Source organism: Acomys russatus, chromosome 14 (assembly GCF_903995435.1).
Source record: "Acomys russatus chromosome 14, mAcoRus1.1, whole genome shotgun sequence".
Taxonomy (NCBI): domain Eukaryota; kingdom Metazoa; phylum Chordata; class Mammalia; order Rodentia; family Muridae; genus Acomys; species Acomys russatus.
Genome location: NC_067150.1, coordinates 36110929 through 36132095, shown reverse-complemented (window position 1 = coordinate 36132095; position 21167 = coordinate 36110929). Strand labels below are relative to the sequence as shown.

The 21167-nt window shown below is 49.8% G+C and overlaps 3 protein-coding genes across 3 annotated transcripts in view; 2 read left to right on the top strand and 1 right to left on the bottom strand.

Annotated features, from left to right (window-relative positions):
* Positions 1-339: 339 nt before the first annotated feature.
* On the top strand, positions 340-1901 carry Cxcr5 (C-X-C motif chemokine receptor 5). Its single transcript, XM_051155841.1, has one exon. The coding sequence runs from the start codon at positions 443-445 to the stop codon at positions 1397-1399; it is 957 nt and encodes a 318-aa protein (XP_051011798.1). The 5' UTR covers positions 340-442; the 3' UTR covers positions 1400-1901.
* Positions 1902-3658: 1757 nt separating this feature from the next.
* On the top strand, positions 3659-3957 carry LOC127198039 (NADH dehydrogenase [ubiquinone] 1 alpha subcomplex subunit 3-like). Its single transcript, XM_051155840.1, has one exon. The coding sequence runs from the start codon at positions 3659-3661 to the stop codon at positions 3911-3913; it is 255 nt and encodes an 84-aa protein (XP_051011797.1). The 3' UTR covers positions 3914-3957.
* A 12599-nt stretch (positions 3958-16556) lies between these two features.
* Positions 16557-21167, bottom strand: part of Bcl9l (BCL9 like) — a 30007-nt gene continuing 25396 nt past the window's right edge. Inside the window, exons 8-10 of the mRNA XM_051156297.1 lie at positions 18815-21101; positions 18042-18320; positions 16557-17796 (exon numbers count right to left, since the gene is read on the bottom strand). Of these exons, the coding sequence (XP_051012254.1) occupies positions 16703-17796; positions 18042-18320; positions 18815-21101 (3660 nt within the window). The 3' untranslated portion in view covers positions 16557-16702. The remainder of the gene's footprint in view (positions 17797-18041; positions 18321-18814; positions 21102-21167) is intronic.

Here is a 21167-nt window from a genome sequence, read left to right as displayed (position 1 = left end):
AAGATGACGTGAGATTTGTTCAAGGACACACTAAGAGGAAATGCAGAATAGTGCAGACAAAAACCAGGCATGGCAGCACATGCCTTTAATCCCAACACTCGGGAGGCAGAGGCAGGCAGATCGCTGTGAGTTCAAGGCCAGCCTGATCTACAAAGTGAGTCCAGGACAGCCAAGGCTACACAGAGAAACCTTGTCTTGAAAAACAAAAAACAAACAAAACAAAACCAAAAAAAGGCAGTTAGCCTGGAGGAACAGGAAACCTCACAGGTAATTTCTTACAGGAGAGAAAAGATAGAGCTGTCGTTCTCATTTTTCTTTCTGTTTGTCCTTGCAGTACAAGGAATTGTCCATCTTCGGTAACAGCACGGAGATCCCCGAACAGGACAGTCATTTCTGCCCGACAGAGGAGGGGCCCCTGCTGACCTCCTTCAAAGCGGTGTTCATGCCTGTGGCCTACAGCCTCATCTTCCTCCTGGGAGTGACGGGAAACATCCTGGTGCTTGTGATCCTGGAGAGGCACCGGCACACCCGGAGCTCGACCGAGACCTTTCTGTTCCACCTCGCAGTAGCCGACCTTCTTTTGGTCTTGATCCTGCCGTTTTCAGTGGCCGAGGGCTCTGTGGGCTGGGTCCTAGGGACCGTCCTCTGCAAAACTGTGATCGCTCTGCACAAGGTTAATTTCTACTGTAGCAGCCTGCTGTTGGCCTGCATAGCTGTAGACCGTTACCTGGCCATCGTCCACGCTGTCCACGCCTACCGCCACCGTCGCCTCCTCTCCATCCACATCACGTGCACGACCATTTGGCTGGCCGGCTTCCTGTTCGCCTTACCAGAACTCCTCTTTGCCAAGGTTGGCCCACCACGTAATGACAGCCTACCACAGTGCACCTTCTCCCAAGAAAATGCAGCCGAAACTAGAGCCTGGTTTACTTCACGTTTCCTCTACCATTTCGGGGGATTTCTACTACCAATGCTTGTGATGGTCTGGTGTTACGTGGGGGTAGTACACAGACTATGCCAGGCCCAGCGGCGCCCTCAGCGGCAGAAGGCAGTCAGGGTGGCCATCTTAGTGACAAGTATTTTCTTTCTCTGTTGGTCACCCTACCACATTGTCATTTTCCTAGACACACTGAAGAGGCTGAAGGCTGTGGACAACAGCTGTGAGCAGCATGGCTATCTCTCTGTGGCCATCACTGTGTGTGAATTCCTAGGCCTGGCCCACTGCTGTCTCAACCCCATGCTTTACACCTTCGCTGGCGTGAAGTTCCGCAGTGACCTGTCCCGGCTTCTGACCAAGCTGGGCTGTGCTGGCCCTGCCTCTCTTTGCCATATCTTTCCCAGCCAGCGCAAGAGCAGTCTCTCCGAGTCGGAGAATGCCACCTCTCTCACCACCTTCTAGAATCCAGAACCTTCGCATCTTCCTCTTTGCTTCTGTTTCCCCTGGGAGCGTAGGGTGATGCCTGAAGCCCTTCCAACATGACCTAGGGTTCTAGGAGCTATGGGGCCAGTGTCCCCAGAGGGGACAGCTGGATGAACATTTTCTAGAATGCCCTGGAAGCTCTTCTGCCAGCCCCTCAGCCTTGACTAGAGGCCCAGGAGGGGACAGCAGCCCCAAGGCAAAGCAAGGGTTGCGCGGACCACCTGTGTCACCTTGGACTAAGGACTCTTAAAAATCTCCCATCCTAACCAGACAAAGTTAAGAATTGGCTTTACTTCTTCCCTGGCCATAGGGAAAACCATCTATGCCTGTGGCCTGCAGTCTCATCTTCCTCCTGTTTAGAAGCCCCAGAATCTCCTTCCAGAATGCACTCTGTCACCTTAAAGGCTGCTGACTGCCATAGCTACCCACCATTCCTACACGACTGATGAGTAGCCAGCTGGCCGCAGAGTTATGGTGTAGTGGAAGTGGAAGTTCTGGCTTCTTTAAAAACTCAGTTATGTTATATAAACATGTTTTTATTTTAATCCCAAGTGTGGGATGTGGGACTGCCTTAGCTTATCCACAGCTGATAACAGTCTTGCATGGGGTGCGGTGTTGCAGGCTATTTGACCTCAATGTGATCCATGAGATTGTGAACTGTAAAAACTTATTGTTGAAGGCTGGAGAGATGGCTCAGTGGTTAAGAGCACTGGCTACTCTTCCAAAGGTCCTGAGTTCAATTCCCAGCTACCACATGGTGGCTCATAACTATCTATAATGAGATCTGATGCTCTCTTCTGGCCTACAGGCATACATGCAGGTAGAATACTGTGTAAATAATAAATTTTTTAAAAAATCTGTTGTTGATCCCATTGTGATCCCTGAGATTGGACTGTAAATCCCTGTTTCCTGTGGTTGAGCCCTAACACACTTTTAATCCAAGAACTTTCTGTTTATTGTAAACAGATGATACAGGTGATTAAGGTGAGGTTCAGACAGCCTTAAACACAATCTTTTTTGTTTTGTTTTTTGTTTTTTGAGACAGGGTTTCTCTGTGTAGCCTTGGCTGTCCTGGACTTGTTTTGTAGACCAGGCTGGCCTCGAAGTCACAGTGACCCACCTGAATCTGCTGAGATTTAAAGGTGTGTGCCAGCACACCGGTCTTACACACACCTTTAATCCGGGAGTTCTATACACAGGATTTAATAAAGTTAACCTTAGGTCAAGAGGCAGAGCAAGAAACCAGCTGACAGGAATTAAAGAATAGGAGGGACTTTGCGTTGAGGGGTATTTAAGGCAGCTGTAGCAGTAGAATGGGTCTTTGGTGTTTTTACCTCCTGGACTTTACTTTTGGGATTATAGCTCCTCCGCTTCTTGGCCTTTGGCTTTTTGGGCCTTGAGCTAGCAATTTTTGGCCTTAGATTTTCTGCCTTTTCCTCCTGGGCTGCCAGCTAAACTAGGGAGTGTTTTGGGCCTTCTCCACTGGGACATGAGCTGAGTAGGAAGGTCAGCTGGGTGTTTTCCCTGCCTCTCTGAGCTAGCAGGTTTTCACCCCAGTATCTGGCTCCTGAGTCTTTATTGGTAAAACAGAACGATCAGGGATGTTCAATTAAGACAACTGTGTGACAGCTGGGCGTGGTGGCCCACGCCTTTAATCCCAGCACTCCCCAGCACTCCGGAGGCAGAGGCAGGTGGATTGCTGTGAGTTCGTGGCCAGCCTGGTCTACAAAACGAGTCCAGGACAGCCAAGGCTACGCAGAGAAACCCTGTCTCGAAAAACCAAACCAAAACAACAGCAACAAAAACAAAACAGTGTGGTTTATGGCAGCTGGAGTTAGTGGAGTGCTAAGGACTCTGGGAGAGTATAAATACCAGAGCTAGAGAGGGGAAGGGCTTTAAGGAGACGATGGAGGGAGAAGGCTGTCCTCTTCGTCCTGCTGTGTTTGCCCTTTGCTGTTGCTAGACCACTGGATATCCTGATGACTAAGACTGGTGTTTTCCCAAAGAACCCAACACCCTAACCAGCCAGAATAAGTCTAAAGAGAACACGACCCCGTCCCCTCTAATCTTTCTCTCCTACCAAGGGTTAGGCTTGGAAGGGAGGTAGAGGCGTTCAAAACAAAACAAAAAGTTGAAAAATAGTGCCTACAAGGGGCGGAGCCTCGCGCAAGGAAAGGGACCACACCTCTCAGAGAGTCCCCCCGCCCCCGCCACTGCCTTGTCGCTTCCAACACCAAGATGGCCGGGAGAATCTCCGCCTTCCTCAAGAATGCCTGGGCAAAGGAGCCGGTGCTGGTGATGTCCTTCTCTGTCTGGGGCCTTGCTATAATTATGCCCATGATCAGCTCCTACACCAAATATGCAGAAATGATAAACCAGGCCACACCCTACAACTACCCAGTGCCTGTGCGAGATGATGGGAACATGCCCGATCTCCCCAGCCACCCCCAGGACCCTCAGGGCCCAAGCTTGGAATGGCTGAAGAACCTGTGAATATTCTTGCTGATGGAAGAGGCCCTTTCCCTGCTGCCCTCCAATAAAAATGTGGGAAAAAAACAAACAAACAAATAACCAGTGCCTACAAGTGGTACCCAGACATGGTTAAGCATAATAGGAAATTTGGTTTCTAATGCTATAGAGGAGATGGCAAGTTATGAAGAGATAAAAATACTGTTTCAGGGGCCAGGCGTGGTGGTACACATTTGAAATCCCAGCACTCAGGGAGGCAGAGGCAGGTGGATCTCTATGAGTTCCAGGCCAGGCTGCTCTACAAAGTGAGTCCAGGGCAGTCAATGCTACACAGAAAAACCCCGTCTCAAAAAAACAAAAAAGAAAAAAGGAAAGAAAGAAAGAAATGCTGTTTCAAGAGGTCAGCAAAATGGCACTGCTGGCGTCGTGTCCCCTCCCACTTTACTCCCAGAGGGGATTTTCCAGTTTTGCTTTGTTGTCTTCCTGCATTCCATTTAAAAATATATGTATATTTATTTTATGTGAGTGCTCTATCTGCATGTACACCTGCAGGCCAGAAGAGGGCACCAGATCACATCATAGATGGTTGTGAGCCACCATGTGGGTGCTGGGAATTGAACTCAGGACCTCTGGAAGAGCAGACAGTGCTCTTAACCACTGAGCCATCTCTCCAGCCCTAAATTCCATGTTTTAAAAGGTTGGGAGAATAACTGAACAATTGGAAAAGTTGCAAGTAGATATGGAGATCTCTGAGAAACAAAGTGGATAAAATAGGAAAACCGGAAGTGTCACTCCATTCTCTCATTTTGGAAAGGATTGCAGAGTTGGCTGTGCAACAAGAGAGTTTATAGACAGAGATGAAAGTGCTGCTGATAGAGGGCAAACAAGGCGGCTTACACCTGGTAACTGAGAGCCATAGCTTCCTGCTTTTACCACCCTGCCCTGCTCCACACACTTCTGCTTGCCAGGTGCCCAGAACCCTTGTCTGAGGCAAGGGGCCTGGAAGATCAGGAGGCTGTATCGAGCAAAAGGGTTAAATCTTAAGCCAAGCGCACCGCCAGAGGTGTTGCCTGGGACTACAAAGTCACCATCAGTTTTCCCAGTAATTGTGCAGCACATGAAAATGTTGGTCATGAATATGACGAGAGAACATGGCACCAAATAGAAATGTTTAGATTCAGACCATTTTTAAAGAGTCTTGTGTCCTATGGAGTGCATTTGCTAAACAAATATTTTGTTTGTTTGTTTGTTTTGTTTTGTTGAGACAGGGTTTCTCTGTGTAACCTTGACTATCCTGGACTCACTTTGTAGACCAGGCTGGCCTGGAACAAATATTAAGTAATGGGGCTACCCCAAATAGAATTATTCCCCAAGATTGGAAGCGATTGGTGTCAACTGTGCTAGCAGCTCGTCAGCAATTACAATGGTTACCATGGTGTGGTGTTCACCATCCAAGTGGGAGGCCTGGGTTCCACATCCAGAGGGCCAGTCCAGGTGCTGCTTGCTCAAGGTCAAAGGTCACTTAAAAAAAAGATTTATGTACTTATTATTATGTATAGAATGTTGTTTGCACATACACCTGCACACCAGAAGAGGGCACCAGATCTCATTGTAAATGGTTGTGAGCCACCATGTGGTTCCTGGGAATTGAACTCAGGACCTCTGGAAAAGCAGGCAGTGCTCTGAGCTAGCTATCTAGCCCTTAAGGATCACTTTTTAATGATTTAAAAATAAGATTCCAGGCAACAGATATTATATAGAGAAGTTTATTAAATGAGCATGGGAAAGCAGGGAGATGAGAAGGGTAACCCAGAGAGACAGAGAGAGACAGAGGAAGAGAATAAGAGAGGAGGGAGGTAGGTAAGAGAGAGAGGGGTAGGAAGAAGAGAGGTAAAAGAGAAGCAGTATGTGGGTTTGTCCTTTTATATAGCCCTGGCTAGGGCCATGCCCCATGGTAGGTAGGCAATGACATCACAAGTAAGCAATGACATCATAGGTAGGCAATGACATCACAAGTAAGCAATGGCATCATAGGTTGGCAATGACATCATAAGTAGGCAGACTGAAGCAGAATCCTAACAACATTTCTCTCAGGAATGGCTGGAGCACTTTATAGAGCAGGGCCGGTGGGCTAGGCAAGGGCCCCAATCTCACCTGGGGAGGTAGAAATGATTTTCCAGCAGGTGTTACAGTTTGGTTATTTTAGAAGGAAATTGCTGGTGTCAGAGGGCAGTGAAGACTAGGGAGCTCCACAAGCCCATGATGATACCAAAAGTGTTACAGCCCTTTGTCAAGCTGCTGTGCTAAGCACAGCAGAGGAAGCAGGTGGATGGTCAAAGCCAGGCAGCAGGGGCAGGTCTGGTGAGATGCAGGCCCGGCAGTGCTCCACCAGTGGTCAGCACTGACCTGGCTGTGATGGAGCAGGCTTCGGTGGCTGCTAACCATCGCTGCCAGGACTGCCTTGACCAGCAGTCAAGCCTGGGCGTCCAGTGGTGATTCTTCCTCAGAATAAATGGAGTCTCAGGCAGCCATGGTGGAGGAAGGGTGCAAGTAGGAGAGAGCAAACCAGCCAACCTTTATTTTCATGAACCAGGGATTTATAAACCTTGGACAGTGGGGAGGGGTTGGAGGGTGAATGTGTCTGATTGGCCGGGCTAGGGGTGCCAGGATACTTGACCTACACACAGTGGTACAGTGCCTCATTTACAAGCAATAGCACGAACATAGTACTTAATTTTACTATGAGTGAGGGAAGATCTCCAGGTACAATTGAAGGTCGTTTGCTGAAGACTAGGATCTCCTTAGCAGAAGGTGGAGTATTTCCAGGAATCCCCAAGTGCATGCTGAACAGGTTCTATAAGGAAAGGGTCTGGCCTGTAATCTTCCCTGAGGGCTATGTGCCGCTCCTCAGGGGATCTGGCGTGTTTCCAGATCAGGGGAAGAGGGTGGTCCCACTGAGAAAGGGAGTTGGCTGTTATAGATTGAGCTCAGAGGCTGTCTGGAAACATCAGACTTCAACTTACCTGCAGAATCCCACAGCAGTGGAGAGGAGGGCCAAAGCCATGAACACAGAGCCAACAAAATATAGCATGGGGGATAAATGTTGGTAAAGATCAATTGCTTGGTGAGGGCTTTGTGCTGACCTACAAGAACAAATGTGACCTGATGATATGGTTATTGAACAATGTCACACCACAGCTAAAGAGCTTGGAGTATGGTCAAGGAGCCAGGGAAAAGACCCACCTCATTCACAGGATAATACAAGGTTCTGTAAAAGCCTTCACAGACTTCTTACAGAGATTGGCTTCAGCTGTAAATTAAAATGTAGCAAAGCCCAATAGAGACCTTGGTGTTTGAGAATGCAAATACTGAATGTAAGAATAATTAGGTCAAGCCGGGCGTGGTGGCGCACGCCTTTAATCCCAGCACTCGGGAGGCAGAGGCAGGCAGATCGCTGTGAGTTCGAGGCCAGCCTGGTCTACAAAGTGAGTCCAGGATGGCCAAGGCTACACAGAGAAACCCTGTCTCGAAAAACCAAAAAAAAATAAATAAATAAAATAAAAATAATTAGGTCAGCCAGGTGGTGGTGACACATGCCTTTAATCCCAGCACTTGGCAGGCAGAGGCAGGTGGATCGCTGTGAGTTCCAGGCCAGCTTGGTCTACAAAGCAAGTCTAGGACAGCCAAGGCTACACAGAGAAACCCTGTGGGAGGGGGGGAGGGAACAAACCAAAAGAGTAATTAGGTCATTAAAGGCACAAGTAGCACCAATAGATGAATAGGTAGGAGATACAACTGATATACTGGCTCTCACGAATATTGTGCCAATAACATAGGACAAGCCATAGCTAGAGGCTTCAGATATCAAAATACCCGGTTCTTTAATTGCAGTGAATCTGGTCATTTATGAAGAAATTGTAAGGTTAAAGCCTTCAGAGCTCAAAATGCCAGGTGCACCAACTCTCAGAAATATGGTACATTCACTCATAGGTACAAAGAAGCAGTTTCTAGCCACAATGGAATGTCCAGGTTTTCTGGGGTTTGTAGCTGCTGTGGTAGAAGAGGTCATTTGCCTAGGGGCTCCAGGCTCAAGGATATACAAGGTAACCTCTTGCCATCAGGAAATGAACTGAGGGGCCTATCAGCTGGAGGCCCCACAGTGAAAAATTAGAGCTGTTTTCTTTTTGTCAGCCAGGACCGAATCATGCATGTACTGAAGGCAGCGCTGCTCTGGATCAGGCCACAAAATAAGCTCTAACTCTATCCCCCCAAAATTGAATGTTACCAAATAACCACAAAATAAGCTCTAACTCTATCCCCCCAAAATTGAATGTTACCAAATAACCAAGGGTGTTTATGGTCCTCTGCCTTCAGGGATGGTAGGGATGATCTTGAGAAAATGTGAACTAACTTCTCAAGGATTTATTGTGCATCCAGGTATCGTAGATGGTGATTGCAAGGAAGAAATTAAAATCGCCGGACGTGGTGGCACAGGCCTTTAATCCCAGCAGAGGCAGAGGAAGGTGGATCGCTATGAGTTAGAGGCCACGTTGGTCTACAAAGGGAGCCCAGGAAAGCCAAGGCTACACAAGAGAAACCGTGTCTCAGAAAAACAAAACAAGAAAGAAAGAAAAAATTAAAATCATGGCCTATGTAAACAATGAGATGCAAATGAATGCAGGAGATAGAATTGCTCAGCTGTTACTGTTTCCCTACATCAAGGGCAAAGCCGCCCAAGAACAGGGACATTTGGGAGTACTGAAAAATATGTGTTCTAACAAACAATGGTTACTCATCAGAGACCCAAATTAATGGTACAAATGAATGGTGTTGAAATAGAAAGTTTGGGGCTGGAGAGATGGCTCAGAGGTTGAGAGCATAGGCTGCTGTTCCAGAGGTCCTGAGTTCAATTCCCAGAAACCACACGGTGGCTCACAACCATCTGTAATGAGATCTGGTGCCCTCTTCTGGCCTGCAGGTGTACATGCAAGCAGAACATTGTATACATGCATAGTGAATAAATAAATCTTTTTTTTAAAAGAAAGAAAGAAAAAGAAATAGAAAGTTTGGAGCCGGGCGTGGTGGCGCACGCCTTTAATCCCAGCACTCTGGGAGGCAGAGGCAGAGGCAGGCGGATCGCTGTGAGTTCAAGGCCAGCCTGGTCTACAAAGTGAGTCGAGGACAGCCAAGGCTACAGAGAGAAACCCTGTCTTGGAAAAAAAAAAAAAAGAAAGAAAGAAAGAAAGAAAAAAGAAATAGAAGGTTTTGATAGACACAGGAGCTGATGTCTGTATTCTTTCCCAAATGTCTTGGAATCCAAAATGGCCACTTTGGAAGGTTTATACACAGTTTATAGGAATTGGTAGATTATCTCAAATAAGGCAAAGTGTGTGGTGGATTAAATGTATGGGACCAGAAGAGCGATCAGGGAAGTTGAGACCCTATGTGGCTGACACACTCATACATTTATGGGGAAGGGATCTTTTACAGCAATGGGGCACTCAAATTAGTATTCCTGCAATCCCAGAGACAGCCAATGATAAAACTAGGGGTAAAATGGTAGATGTTCCTGGGGAAGGTATTGGTGTGTAATCAAGAATGATCATGAGCTGCACCCACTGTCCAAACACAGGACATCACAGGGATTGAGTTTCCAAATTTACAAGGGGGCCACTGCTGAAATGCCAACACCCCTACCCCTAAAATGGGTATCACACAGACCTGGGGGCTGGAGCAGTGGCCCAGAACAAAGGAAAAACTGCAGGCACTTGCACAACTGGTACAAGAGCAGCTGGAGGCTCAGCATATAAAAGAGTCTGCCAGCCCATGGAGTCCCCCTGTTCATTGGAAAGAAAGAAAGAAAAATCAAGAAATCAAGAAAATGGAGGATGATAATGATTTAAAAGCCGTGAATAGAGTCATTCAACCTGGGATTCCTTTACCTTCTTTGTTACCTAGGTCATGGCCTATAATAGTGATTGATTTTTCACAATTCTCTTCCATGAGCAGGATAGGGAAAGATTTGTTTTCTGTTTTTTGGTTGGTTGGTTTGGTTTTGATTTTGGTGGGTTGGTTTGTTTTTTGTATTTTGAGGTTTTTTTGGGTTTGTTTTTGTTTTTGTTTTAGCTTGGGGTTTTGGGGGGTTTTGTTTTGGTTTGGTTTGGGGTTTTTTTGGATTTTGGGGGTTTTTTGGGTTTTGTTTTGTTTTTTTGTTTTTGTTTGTTTGTTTGTTTTTTCGAGAAAGGGTTTCTCTGTGTAGCCTTTGCTGTCCTGGACTCCTTTTATAGACCAGGCTGGCCTCGAACTCTCAGCAATCCACTTGCCTCTGCCTACCAAGTGCTGGGATTGCCCAGCTAAGGTTTGCTTTTTCAATACCTACTCTGAACAAGAGTGGTCCAATAAAGATATACCATTGGACAGCCTAGTCTACAAAGGGAGTCCAGGACAGCCAAGGATACACAGAGAGACCCTGTCTCAAAAAACAAAAACAAAACAAACAAACAAACAAAAAAAACCAAGATATATCATTGGAAGGTTTTACCACAGGGAATGTTAAATAATCCAACATTATGTCAATATTTTGTACAACAACCACTAGGAATAATTCATAGACAATTTCCTCAATCTTTTTTTTGTTTGTTTGTTTTTTTGTTTTTTTTGGTTTTTTTGAGACAAGGTTTCTCTCTGTAGCTTTGGCTGTCCTAGACTCACTTTGTAGACCAGGCTCTGTCCTCGAACTCACAGCGATCCACCTGCCTCTGCCTCCCAAGTGCTGGGATTAAAGGTGTGCCACCATGCCCACCTTATTTATCATTTCATGGATGAAATTTCGTTGGCTGATTCTGATGAAGATACTTTAGAGAAAATGTTTAAGGAAACACAAAGAATTCTGCCATGCTTGGGGTTACGGAGTGCTCCAGAAAAAGTACAGAGAGGAGATTCTATTAACTATCTGGGTTATAAAGTCAACAAAAAATTCGAACACTAAAGGTACAGATCCGTAGAGATCGGTTGCAAACTCCTAATGATTTTCAAATTTTAATGGTAGATATTAACTGGCTGAGGCCTACAATTGGATTAACTACTTATGAGTTAAGTAATTTGTTTCAAACATTACAAGGATATTCAGATTTAAACAGCCCAAGATGTTTAACAGCTGAAACAGAAAAATAATTAACTCTGGTAGGTACAAAGACTGCAAGACGCATATATGGATCAAGTTGATCCTAAATTTGATTGTATTATTGGTTATTTTGCCTTCAACTCCTTCTCCTACTGGGATCATTAGGCAAAGAGAAGATGGTATTATGGAATGGATGTACATGGACCAGTTTTCTGAATTAATTATAAAAGGTAGGATAAGATTATGTCAACTGTCAAGAACAGACCCATCCAAAATTGTAGTGCCTCTTACTTAATGCTGAGATTATGTCATTGTGGATAATTAGTGAAGATTGGCAAAGAGCTTGTAGTGACTACTTGGGAGAAATTAATAACAAATATCCTAAAAGCAAACACTTACAGTTTACAAAAAGAACTAATTTAATTCTTCTACGTATTGTAAAGGGAACACCAAATCCTGAGGCAGTTATATTCTATACTGATGCAAACAAGATGAGAATGGCAGGTTGTAAGCCAGACAAAAGAAGCAAGGTGGCCCAAAGCCCATATACCTCAGCTCAAAAATCAGAATTATATGCAATCCTTATGGTATTATGAGATTTTCCTGAATCTCTTAATATATTACTGACTCTCAATATGCAGAGTTGTCATACATATAGAAACTGCAGAATTTTTAAAAAAGATTTTATTTATTTATCATATATGAGTGCTTTGCCGGCATGTACACCTGCAGGCCAGAAAAGGGGATTATATCACATTATAGATGGTTGTGAGCCACCATGTGGTTGCTAGGAACTGAACTCTGGCCCTCTGGAAGAGCAAACAGTGCTTTTAACCGCTGAACCATCTCTCCAGCCCAGAAACTGCAGAATTTATTTCTGATAATTCAGAATTAATTTTGTTATTTATGCAATTGCAACAGGCTACCAGAAGTAGAGACTATGCATTAAATATTACTCATATTTGGTCTTATACAGGTTTTCCAGGTGCATTGGCACAAGGAAATGAGGAAATCGACCGATTACTAATAGTAATGTTAGACGCCTCAAAATTCCATGAAAAGCACCATGTTAAAGAATTTTTTTCTAACACTTGGCAACAAGCCAAGGAAATAATTTTTAAAATGTCCTACATGCTCTTTGTATGACCAAACTCTATTACCTGCTGGAAGTACCTACCCTAGGAGTACCAAAAGAAATGAAAGCTGGCTGGGCGTGGTGGCACACACCTTTAATCTCAGCACTCAGGAGGCAGAAGCAGGTGGGTCACTGTGAGTTCCAGGCCGGCCTGGTCTATAAAGCAAGTCCAGGACAGCCATGCTGCACAGAGAAACCCTGTCTCGGGGAAGAGAAAAAGAAATGAAATCTGGCAGATGGATGTATTTCATTTTCCAGATTTTGGAAAACAAAGGTATGTACATCATACTGTTGGTACATACTCAGGGTTTCAATGGGCAACTGCTGTAAGTTCTGAAAGGCTGGTATTGGAAATAAATACCTGCACAAACTAAGATGGATAATGCCAGCCAGGCAGTGGTGACACATGTCTTTAATCCCAGCCCTCAGGAGACAGAGGCAGGCAGATGGCTGTGAGTTTGAGGCCAGCCTGGTCTACAAAGAGTGTTCCAGGATAGTGAGGGCTTTTACACAGAGAAACCCTCTTGTGGAGAAAAAGAAAAAGAAAAGAAAAATGTAAAAGCTTTAGCTGTTTAAGAACTAAAATAACATTTTAGGAAAGATGTCTCTAGTTTGATAAATTCAAGCTAAAAGAGAGTGATTTGGGGGCTGGAGAGATGGCTCAGAGGTTAAGAGCACCCACATAGCAGCTCACAACTGTCTGTACTCTAAGATCTGACACCTTCACACAGACATACATGTAGGCAAGACACCAATGCACATAAAATACAAATAAATAAATATTTTTAAAAAAAGAAAGTGATTTAGGTACAAGACTTTGGACTCTTCAGGATAGAAAGATAGTGGAATACTTTCCCAAGATTGCCAAACACAGAAGAACTGAACATTGTTAAATGTAATTTGTTTTGTTTTGTTTTTGTTTCTCGAGACAGAAGTTCGGTTTCCTTAAAAACTCAGTTATGTTATGTAAATTTTTTTTTGGCTTTAATCTCAAGTGTGGGATATTGGACTGCCTTAGTTTACCCACAGCTGGTAACAGCCTCGTGTGGGGTGTGGTTTATGGCAGCTGGAGTTAGTGGAACTCTGAGGTCTCTAGGAGAGTATAAATACTAGATCCAGAGAGAGAAAGGGGTTTCAAGGAGACAGACGGAGGAGGAGGAGGAGGAGGAGGAAGGCTGCTTGTCATCCTGTGGTGTTTGCCATTTGCTGTTGCTGGACTGCAGGACATCCTGAGGGCTGAGACTGGTGTTTCCCCAAAGAATCCAACAACCCTAACCAGCTGGAACTAAATCTAAAGAGACCTCTACCCCCTCTCCCCTCTAACTTTCTTTCTCTCCTACTAAGGGTTGGGGGGTTGGAAGGGAGGTAGAGGCATAAATAAGCCAGAGTAAAAAGTAGTGCCTACCGTATAGCCTTAGCATTGCCTGGCTCCCAAATACAGACTCCAAGCCAGACCTTCAACCATGCTGTTTTCTTAACCAAGCAGGAAGCCGAAACTGATCTGCTTTAGGTAGCTGTCTGGCTCCAACCAAACCAGCGTTGGGTCAGCCCCATGTTCCTGGATCTTGGATTACAGACTGAGGACAAGTTCCAGAAGGCCCTGGAAGCTAGCCAATATCCTAAGAAAGAGCAGGCCAGGGGCTGGAGAAATAGCTAAGGGATGAAGAGCCCTCCTGGCTGCTCTCCAGAGGACCCAGGTTCAATTCCCAGCACCCACATGGCAGCTCACAACTGTCTATAATTCCAGTTCCAGGGACCCCAGTGCTCTTAAAAAAAAAAAGGGGGGTGGTGGTGGTAGTGGCCAGGGGGCGGTGGTGCACGTCTTTAATCCCAGCACTTGGGAAGCAGAGGCAGGCAGATCACTGTGAGTTTGAGGCCAGCCTGGTCTACAAAGTTAGTCCAGGATAGTCAAGGCTAACACAGAGACCTTGTCTCGAAAAACCTAAATAAATATATAAATAAATATTAAAAGGGTGTGTGTGTGTGAAGCCAGCAGCAAAGCAGCCCAATTCCAGGCCCCAAAGAGGGGTAAGTAAAAAATCAAACCCAGCTGTCTTCTCTACCCAGGGACCAAAGCATCCAGACTGGCAGGGAGATGAGGTCCAGGGCCCCAGTAGATTCTGGGTACTGATGTAGAAGGAGATCAGGCCCCCTCTCCTGCAATCCTCAAGGCCTGTGGAAAGTAAGATAGCAAATTGGTCCTTGGCCCCAGGAGGATACTACTCAGATGAGACCAGAGGAAGCTGCTCCACACCTGCTTAGGGGAAGCTAGTGGGCAACTCTGAGCTGCTCCTCTTCCTCTCAGACACTGATTTAAGAGGGGATAGAAGTGTTGCGGGAAGTGGGGTTGCCCCTGGGGGACCCCACTAGGGAAATCAGTGCTACAGCATTAGAGGTCTGTACTGTCACTGCAGAATGGTGGAGACACCTGGAGATCCCCTTTTCTGTTCCCAGCACCCAATGGTGCAGAAACCAGACACACAAACAAAAGGGCAAGAAATGACATTTTTGAATTTTCTCTTTTTAATAAAAAGGCACCTATAAAACAGGTCAATACAGTACAGGCAGCACAGAGACCCCCCCGGAACAAGCCTAAAAAGTGTTTCAAAATAAAAACCAAGAAGATGTCTTCACATATTGTATTTATATATTTATATTTATATATTTATATTTATATAATGGTACAAAATGGCTGGGGTATGGCCATGGATGGAGGAGAAGGCTGGCCTGCGGAGATCACCTTGGGAAGCTAGTGGTAGAGGTGGGCCACCGGAAGAGGCATCGGGCCCTCTGTGGCCTGAGCCCTCTCCTTAGGGCAGGGCAGGTTAGACAGTTTGGGAAGGCTGGGGCCCGGGGGGCCCAGATGGAAGCAGGGAGAGCAGTGTCTGGCAGGAAGGACAGGCTTCCACCCACCTCTCAACACAAGAGACCTTGGCTATGGTCCCAGGGAGGGGCAGGGGAAGCCAGGGGCCTGCAGCCAGCTCTGAGGGGGCAGGGGGCGTGGTGCCTGACCTGGCTGACAATGGACAGCACCAGACTGGGAGAAATGGGCACAAATTTCCCTTTGTATTACAGCTGCCAAGGCAAAACCAGGACCTGCAGGTCAGGAAGGCTGGGGACAGGGCCCTGGTAAAAGACACCCTGTCTAGAATGACCCTTGGCCCCGGAGGTTGGACAAGAAAGGCCTTAGCCAGGGAGCTGCCCGCCACCTTACAAGGCAGGAAAGGACGTGAGAAAAGAAGTATTTTACTCCTGGAGCCATAGGAGAGGAAACACCCATTCCTGTATGGCTTCAGTCTGACTAGTGGTGGGTGAGGGGCTCTCCTGGGAAGTATCAGGGGAGGCAGTGGCTGTGCCTGGGTGGGCATAGACAGATCTGGTAAATGGCCCTGAGCCCTGGACAGAAGGACCTTGCCAGAGAGTAAGGCAGGCAGGGGGAGGCAGCAGGATGTTCTCCCCCACCGGCGACTGCCTTCCCTCACTCTGTGCTAGGGGTGGAGGCTGGAGGGCCAGCTCTGTTCCTTCCTTCTTTGGTGAGAAGCAAGTGGTGGTTTCTTGAAGAGTCTGTGCCCTGAGGAGTTAGCTGGCCCAAGGCCCATCATGCTAACCCCTCCATAGCTCCATTGTAAGGGGCCACAGGGGCTTCAAGTTCTGGCTAAGATGCAGCAGCAGAGGCACCCAGGCCGGGGGCCCTATGTACACGTGCACACCTGCTCTCTGGAAATCACTCAGCAGCAGACAGGAGGCCACAGTAGGGAGAAGGGGCAGGTCTCTGACCTCCTGGGCTCATCAAATTTAAGCCTAGATGGTCTGACCTCAGTTTGTAGGTGGGGCATATGGCGGATGCATAGGACTTTATGTCTCTGGATCCGGGGGAATGGAGGGAGCGATCATTTGGGGCGGGGTTTTGTGTGTGTGTGTGACTTCTATCAAAACACAGAAATACGGCACGCGCACAAACCGGCACAAAAGCGCAGCTCTATTTACAGCTCCGCTGGCACCTGTCCACCTGGCCAGCTGCCTGCAGGGGGCGTGGGAGAGGAGATCAACCACGTCAGCAGGTAGAAGTGATGAGGAAGGAAGACAAGAGGGGAAAATGGGATAGAAGCAGTGAAACCAGGAGAAGAAAAAAATGGGTGTGGAGCACCGACGAGGTGACAGTTCCACAAAGGGACAGAAGATGGAAGACCATTCCTGCTCTTCCTCTCTCCCCAAGGGCCCCAAAACACAGATGAAGGAGGGGAGAGGTGCACAGACAAAGGGAAACAGAAGCTCCGGAGGAATAGGAAGTGTCGTGGGGGAGGGGCAGTCCTGGCGGCCGAAATGGAGCAAAATCCAGTCCCAACCTCCCACCGCTTCCCCCTAAGCTGCCAGCACCTCAGGTTTCCACAAATGCCACTCCTCACACGAGCCCCTCCCCACCCCTCCACCCTAGCCCTGGACCCAGGCCATCCATCCCAACACTGGAGGGAAAACAAAAAACAAAACAAAACAAAACCTTTTTAAAGTTAACATATTCTCAGTAACCCCAGTTCCAGACTCCCCGAGGGGCCTGCTAGAAGGGTAGATTGGCCATGCTGCCCGGCGTGGGGAGGTAGCCCATCTGGCTGTCCAGAGACACACTGCGCTGCCGCAGCGGGTGGGACACCATGAGGTTCTGCTGGGGAGGGGGCCCCATGAGGGAGCCCTGTGGCGAGAGCACATGGGGAGGCTGGGTGTAGACCTCACCCCCTACACCCCGCTGCCTCATCAGCATAAAATTCTGCTGGGTCATGAGGCCTTGTGGTGGGGACATGACCCCCTGGTGCAGGCCGTGGGGCACCATGCCTTGCTGTGGGGGCACACCTGTCCTGCCCAGCAAGGACATCTGTCCAGGGTGGCACATGGACATGCTGAGCCCCCGCTGGACCCCCTGTTGGCCTGGGAGGTTGGGAGGCCGAGAGGGGGTCTGCTCCGCCATCATGTTCTGCAGGTTCATGAGATGCAGATTGGGGGGCTGAGCCTTGGGGGGCTGGTTCTCGCTCTTGGGGAAGTACTGGAGGGTGCTGCTTGGTTTCTCAGAGGGGATGATTCTGGATAAGTCGAATTCAGGAATGCCGGTAGGGGTGGGCCGGATCACCTCACTCAGCTCTGGGTCATTCAGTACTGATGCCACCCCAGGGAGCACACCAGGTGGGTACGCTTCGCCCATTCGGCCAGCCATGCCTTTGCCCATCAGATGCTGCTGGGGGGGTATGGGACCAGGTGGCTGGCTGGGCAGGTCCTCGGGGGGCAGGGGCATGCCTGAAGGGTAGTGCTGCTGCAGGCCAGGCCCCCCACCCCCACCCCCAGCGGGGGCCATGGCACCGTGGGGTTGCTGCAGCCGAGGAGGAAACGGCATCATTTGGGAGGAGCTGGGCACGGGGCCACAAGGGGTATTTAGGGAGTCTGGGCCTCCTGGGGCCATCATCATTGAGTTTTGAGAAGGGCCCCCTGTCCCCTGTGCATTGGGGTGCAGTGGAATGTTGGACCCCAGAGGGGTGGGGGAGGGCAACATCGTAGGTGGGGGCTCATGGGACAGGGGCTGCTGGCCTGGCAAGTTCAGGCCCATGGGGCTCTGGGCAGCGGCGGAGTTCAGGTGCATTGGGTTGGGCTGGTTAGTGCTGATGCCTGTGGGGAGAAAAAAGAGCATTAGAGGCTGTGCCCAGCTGACTCAGAGAGGTGCCCCCCCACTCCTCCTCCCCTGTTCTCCCCTGGGTCTCACTACTTGAACTGTAACAGGACCCCCAAGTTTACCCCACCCTCTTGACTAGAGCCTATAGAAGCATGCAGAAGCCAGCAGGCCCACAAGGGTGATTCCTAAGCAAGCCCACTGTGGCCACTCCCAGAGAGCTTTGCCTCCTCCTCTCTCACACCTGGCCCAGAGCCCTGTGGTGGGGGTGGGGGTAGCAGGGGCCGGTCAGGCAGCAGCTCGTCGTCTGAGGTGGCGATGGTCTTGATGGCGTTGTGGTACAGCGGGGTAGAGCTGGGCATGGCATACTTGGACATCTGAGACATCATCAGTGACAGAGGGTTCTGGGAAGGCGCGGGGTCTGGGGAGGATGTGAATGGTAGGCTGGGGTTCACGAGGCCACTGGGAGGGTTGGCAGGAGGAGCTGAGGAACTGTTTCGGGGGCCACCAGGTGGGAGGGCACCTACAGATGTGGAGAGACAGAAAGAGAGCAGGGGTCACTGGTGACAGAAGGCTGAACTTGGCTGTTCACACTCAGAAGCTTTAAAGGAAAGGTGAACCTTCCCCTGCCCCCTACTCCTGGGTCACAGACTGCCTGTGATCCCTATAGCCCACAAATCTTTTTGGTTTTTCAAGACAAGGTTTCTCTGTGTAGCCTTGGCTGTCCTGGACTCGCTTTGTAGACCAGGCTGGCCTCGAACTCACAGTGATCCACCTGCCTCTGCCTCCCGAGTGCTGGGATTAAAGATGTGCGCCACCACGCCCGGCCTAGCCCACAAATCTTTAAGCAGTTCAGCTGGTGGAGAGATCCCAAACCCCAAGTGGGATCCTTCAAGATGCCTAGATATACTTGTAGCTCTGTCTGTGTAAGAGGCTCCAACACAGTTGTCACCACTGCCCTTTGCAGGAGCCAACCCACCACCAAGGCTCCAACCCAGGGTCACCCAGATGACTCACCCTGTTCCATATTGCCCAGGGTAGAGGAAGAGTTTATGTTGAGAGGCGGCTGCTTATTCTGGGAGACTCCAGGACTAGGCATAGCCGTCTTGGGAGAGGCGACCCAGCCCGGAGAAGGCACCGTCATGGAGGGAGACTTGAGCCTGCTGGGTGAGCCAGTGGGTGAACGAACGCTGAGGGAAGAACTGAGGACCTGGGGTGACTTGAGAGGTCCTGGCGGGTTGGCAGAAGGCAACGGCACCATCTGTGAGGGAGTCTGGGGTGACTTGAGGTTGGCAGAGGGTGAGGTGACCAGAGGGGAGTGCACCTGGCTAAGGGTAGGTGACTTCAGATGCCCCATGCCTGGTGAGCCCATCTGATTAATACTAATGGTGAGATCTGAAGGCCGCCTGCCCAGCCCCCTGTTGGGGGCTGAGTGCACAGACCCAGGAGGATTGGATGCAGGGGGCAGAGGCATATGGCTGAGCCGGGCGGTGCCCACAGTGCCCATGGGCATCGAACTCTGGTCAGGACTAAACATGTCTGGAGTGTTGCCCATGTCCTGGGGCATAGCCTGGTAGGGTCCTTGGCCCCCAGAGAAGCTCTGCTGGCCCTGATTGGGAAATTGCGAAGGCATGAGCATCTTCTGTGGGCCACCCATCATGCCACTGCTGTTCTGGGCGCGAACCCGCGCCATCTCCTCAGGACTGAGGCCCTGAGGTCCCATCATGTCTCCAGGGCCTCGCATCTTCTGGGACATCAGCATCTGCTGCTGTGGCGTCATCTGCACATTCAGGTTCATGTTCATGTTCATGTTCACGTTCATGTTCATGTTGAGGTTGCCAGGCCCCATGGGTGGGTCTACCTCCCTCAGGCCAGACTGTCCCATGGGAGGGCTCAAGAGGCCCCGGCCTCCACCAAACTCTATGCCCATGGGAGTGCCAGCCAGGCCATCTCCACCAGTCATCTGCCCTGGGAACATGGTAGGATCCATCTGCCGATGCGCCTGTATCATCCGCTCCATCTCCATGCTCTGTCCCATGCTGCTACCTGCCATGCCCAGGGGACGCTGCATGCCCATGGACCGCTTCTCCAGCAACTGCTGCCTCAGCAGCTCCTCCCGGACACGAGGTGTCATGAATCGCTCTGCCTCACCCTGCCCACCTGGATAGGGCACGGCATTCTGGGCAAAATTGCTGGGTCCCCCAATCGGAGGCAAGTCTTCAGTCCAGCCCATGCCTGGCCTTACAGGTCTCTGCATGGCATTCATGGGTACCTCCATGGGCATACTCTGCATACCTCCAAATCCAGGCACCCTTTGCATCTGGTTGCCTGGGAAACGGGGACCAGGGAAGGGAGGTCCAGCTCGGAGCTGCATGGGATCTTGGACATCCATAGGCCCTCGGAGTTGTGTACCCATTCCGGGCGGCCACTGATCGCCAGGCTTGCTGTGGTAAGGAGGTGGGGGCCCCCTCCCCATCATGCCTCCCATGCCCACCACGTCCTGCAGAGGGCGGCCGCCGTGCAATCCGATCTGCTCCTCTTTCCGCCTCTTCTCTTCGTAGTACTCTTCCTGCAGCTTGCGCCAGGCCACCTGCTCAGGTGTCAGGCTGTCCTGGCCCAGCCTCTGCACCATCATATTCATCTGCGCTCCCATATCCCCAGCCTGGGGGTGCCCCGGCACCTCATGCTCCAGTGGGGGGCCTCCTAGGCTCTGCGTCTGTGAAATCATTGACTGCAGGGGCTCCTCGTACTTCTTGAGCCCACTGGGAGGGGCCGAGGGAGGTTGCTGAGTGGCAGAGGGAGCTTGTGCTGGTGGGCCTCCCTCACCAGCTCCTCCGGGGGGCCCCTTGAGGAAGGGCTCCGTCTCCCCGCTGCGGAGCAGCAGCCTCTCGATGTCTCGCAGCGTCTGGAGGGAGCGTTCGCGGTGCTCCAGCTGTTCTTTGGACAGGCCCTCGGAGCCCACCAGGTTCCTCTGCCCATTTCCTGTGGGGGTGGCCTCCCCCAGGAGGGCTGAGCCAGGGGCACTGCCAGGGTCTCCTCCGGGTGGCAGGGGGTTGCTAGCAGTGGCAGCCGTTGGGGTATTAGGGTGGGTGCCCCCGGTCCCACCACCTGTGCTGGCAGCTCCCACTGAGTTGGGGGCCAGGTCCTGACTCGTGTCTTCGGGAGGCCCATCCGTCGGCAGAGCAGGAGGGGCACTGCCAGGGGCTGAGGGTGGCGGTGGCAACGGAGGTGGCTGAGACTGCGGTGTACCTGCTGATGGCGCGTTCAGGGGTAGTGGTTCCGGGGTGGGTGGCACTTTAGCGGCCTGCAGGAGGACAAAAGTAAAGAGTAAGACAGTTGGGGGGACATCCCAGCCTATCTTAGAGCCAGG

Excerpts from the sequence above, each read along its gene's own strand:
- Cxcr5 (XM_051155841.1), top strand. The coding sequence starts at position 443 with ATGCCTGTGGCCTACAGCCTCATCTTCCTCCTGGGAGTGACGGGAAAC.
- LOC127198039 (XM_051155840.1), top strand. The coding sequence starts at position 3,659 with ATGGCCGGGAGAATCTCCGCCTTCCTCAAGAATGCCTGGGCAAAGGAG.